General features: G+C 47.4%; 1 protein-coding gene across 1 annotated transcript; it reads left to right on the top strand.

Moving 5' to 3' along the window:
* Positions 1–244: 244 nt before the first annotated feature.
* On the top strand, positions 245–2,709 carry LOC136507877 (ferritin-1, chloroplastic-like). The gene is made up of 8 exons (XM_066502473.1): positions 245–560; positions 913–996; positions 1,107–1,167; positions 1,275–1,362; positions 1,760–1,821; positions 1,993–2,058; positions 2,194–2,257; positions 2,350–2,709. The coding sequence occupies exons 1-8, from the start codon at positions 268–270 to the stop codon at positions 2,391–2,393; spliced, it is 762 nt and encodes a 253-aa protein (XP_066358570.1). The 5' UTR covers positions 245–267; the 3' UTR covers positions 2,394–2,709.
* Positions 2,710–3,322: the final 613 nt, after the last annotated feature.

Below are 3,322 nucleotides of genomic sequence, written 5' to 3'. Positions count from 1 at the left end.
CTAAAATGAAAGACCGCCAGAATAGGACGATTCCAGGACTCCACCATCCAAAAATATCCCACGCCCGTGCGCAGTGGACGGAGCGGCGCTCGCCCTCCACGCGCTCCCTCCGCCTCCACCCAATCCCAACCGTCCACGTGTCCCCAACCCGCGACCCCCACGCGCCTATATCTATCCCATTCCTCTCCACGCCAGCTCCCACCGCACAATCCATTCCGCTGCCGCCGCCCAGAATTCACGCGAACGCGCCCGCACGCCTCCTTCCAGATGATGCTTAGGGTTTCCCCATCCCCGGCCGCCGCCGCGGCCAACCCGCTCTGTGGTGCGGGCGCAACCCCGGCTCCCGTCAGGGTGGCGGCGCCGCGTGGAGGCGTCTCGCCGCCCGCTGGGGCGGCGTGCAGGGCCGCCGGCAAAGGGAAGGAGGTGCTCAGCGGGGTGGTGTTCCAGCCCTTCGAGGAGATCAAGGGGGAGCTCGCGCTCGTGCCCCAGACCCCCGACAAGTCGCTCGCGCGACAGAAGTTCGTCGACGAGTGCGAGGCCGCTCTCAACGAACAGATCAAGTGAGTACTGTTGCCTCGGTGCTCTGCTCGCGTTCCGATTTTCTCTTGCCAGTCGTTAGGATTTCGGTCGGTCGGGCTATTATTAGGCGGGCGGCGTCCTGATATGTGTTGATTGTGGATCGATGCTTGTCTCCCCGCTAATGTGAATGCGTTGCTCCATTGGTTTATGCTAAGTTGTGCGATTTTCCCCCAGAATGTTAGGTTGTTCTTAATCGAGTCACGCGATTGATAGGCTATTTTTGGTGTTGTCAGTCATGCCAGCCGTCTCTGTGCTTTGATGTGGATTCAATTCAACCAACCAAAAACATGTCAATGTGATGGCAACTTGACCGTGCCTGCTCTTATCATGCAGCGTGGAGTACAACGCCTCCTATGCGTACCACTCCCTCTTCGCCTACTTCGACCGTGACAACGTGGCTCTCAAAGGATTTGCCAAGTGAGTCCTCGCCTCTCGCCAAGTTTAGTTACCCATCTGTAAATAAAGCACGGCATTGCCATTTTGTTGTTCCTTTGTAATGATGCTGTTCTGCACATCTGTTCCTCCAGGTTCTTTAAGGAATCGAGCGACGAGGAGAGGGAGCATGCTGAGAAGCTCATGGAGTACCAGGTTCGTTCGGTCCTCTTAATTTCTTTGACCCTTTGGTCCGTTCCGTTGTACCATGCTACATACTTGGGGTACTGACTCGGCACTGCATGTGTTTCTGTTGCCGTCAGAACAAACGCGGAGGTAGGGTGAGGCTCCAATCGATTGTGACGCCCTTGACTGAATTTGACCACCCTGAGAAAGGCGATGCTTTGTACGGTGAGTTGCCGAGCATTTCCTTCTTGTTCACTGATTCTGACCTCTGGATTAGGATGGTATCTGAATCTCAAGTGCCTTAGAGGAGTCTGCATGTGTGGTACAGCAGAGGAAGTATGAAAAGCCAACTGTTGTCAAAAAGTGTTCTTTATTCTGCAATTGAACCTAGTTGTATGAGTTGCAGTTTTCAGTATATGGATGGATGGTAGATTGAAAGACTGGTAGTGAATACTAACAATTTAGCACTGCTTATATATAAATAGAAGGCTGGCTATTGTTAGTAAATGTTTGGTTGGTTATCAGCTAGGTTGGTCTTTTCTAGTTTTGTTCATGTTTGACATATTTGGAAAACTAATCTGATAGCTATGTTTTGATCTGTTCCTTTTTTGATTGATTTCAGCTATGGAGCTGGCTCTGGCTCTGGAAAAGCTGGTTAATGAGAAGCTGCACAACCTGCATGGTGTAAGTTGCTTTCACTCACATGCTTATTTGTGGAGAAATACTGTGTGCTTTGCTTAAGACATACTTAAAACATTTATGGGCAAATATAAATTGAATAACTTGAGTCACTAAATGTTGTTGTACAATTGTGACATGTACAATTTTTAATGAGTTTGCACCTGTAATTAACAGGTGGCAACAAGGTGCAATGATCCTCAGCTGACAGACTTCATCGAGAGTGAGTTCCTCGAGGAGCAGGTAAATGCAACCAAGCATATGTTCCGTATTATATTGAACAAAATTGTGCAGGGCTATATTTTGTTCTATACAGTTTTTGCTCTACTTGCAAGACAATTCTTAGATGAACGAAAATCTTTTATTTTCTTTTGAAAGGTGGAAGCCATAAATGAGATCTCCAAGTATGTCGCCCAGCTGAGGAGAGTGGGCAAGGGGCATGGTTAGTCTGTCGCTGAACTTCGGTTTGATCTGCTATGTCTCGTGCCTAAAGTCACACCTAGTTGATATTGTTGAGATGTTATTTGCATGCAGGGGTGTGGCACTTTGATCAGATGCTGCTTGAGGAAGAGGCCTAAAGGAAGGGCAGACAGCTGCTCAAGGACCAAGTAAGGGGCCTGAAGGAAGGAAAGAAGTGTGAAATGATCTGGTTGAGGAATAATTGGCGGCATGGACCAACTGACCAAGCCCTGGGTGTAGGTGGGATTTGTTTTTTCAGTTGGTTAGGGTTTTAGTTGTAGAACAGTGTTGCCCTCCTACAAAGAACATGGTGCACTGAAACGCAGTAGAACATGTGATAGTATTATTGCTGCCGTCAGTTTGGGGTGGTCGTTGTTAGAGACGTTACCCTTTGGGGTTTTGATTGTTCAAATAAAACATGGTGATGAATGTGTACTCGGATCTACATGCTGCTCTCTTGTGTTGGTCTCATTGGCTTGCACATGGTGACACCTTCCTGTGACTTTGCAAGCACCGAGGAGATGATCGTTGTTAGTGTTTATTGTCTTATTTGTAAATCTGAAGGTAAATTCGTCAGAGCTTATGGCTATTTAGGAGTACTGTCCAGGCAACTAGCTCTTTTGAAGGCCACTTGAAGCAAAGCATCCAATTAGTTGTGTTTAGGTTGCCCTGATGTTTGGTGTTTGTGAATTCATGTTTCTTTTTAACCCCTAAAATTCCCTGTATCTACTCTGTTCTTACTGAAATCCTCCTTCCCCTAATCTCTATCTAGATACTTGAGTTCGTGACAGTCTCGTAGTTTCTGCTTCAAATATGGTGTGCCCTGTCTTCAGTCTGCTAAATTGTGCCATCGTCTCTGTTCTTTTTTTCAATTCCTGAGTTGTCTAAATCTAATGGCTGCAATTTGTAGATATATATTTTTTCCACCTAGTATGCTCTTGGGCACGTGACGAGAGGAGCATGCTGAAAAGCTCTTGAAATACCAAGTACTACCTCCTCACAGCCCCTAACCGCTGTGATCATATGGTTACTGAAGTTGTGTGACATG

The sequence above is a fragment of the Miscanthus floridulus genome, chromosome 15, assembly GCF_019320115.1.
Source record: "Miscanthus floridulus cultivar M001 chromosome 15, ASM1932011v1, whole genome shotgun sequence".
NCBI lineage: Eukaryota > Viridiplantae > Streptophyta > Magnoliopsida > Poales > Poaceae > Miscanthus > Miscanthus floridulus.
This window is presented reverse-complemented; position numbering and strand designations above follow the sequence as displayed.

What these genes read in the sequence shown, in the direction of transcription:
- LOC136507877 (XM_066502473.1), top strand. Translation starts at nt 268, where the DNA reads ATGATGCTTAGGGTTTCCCCATCCCCGGCCGCCGCCGCGGCCAACCCG. An exon ending in GCTCTCAAAGGATTTGCCAA is followed by an intron (nt 997 to 1,106) that starts GTGAGTCCTCGC and finishes CTGTTCCTCCAG; the next exon opens with GTTCTTTAAGGAATCGAGCG. An exon ending in GAAAGGCGATGCTTTGTACG is followed by an intron (nt 1,363 to 1,759) that starts GTGAGTTGCCGA and finishes GATTGATTTCAG; the next exon opens with CTATGGAGCTGGCTCTGGCT.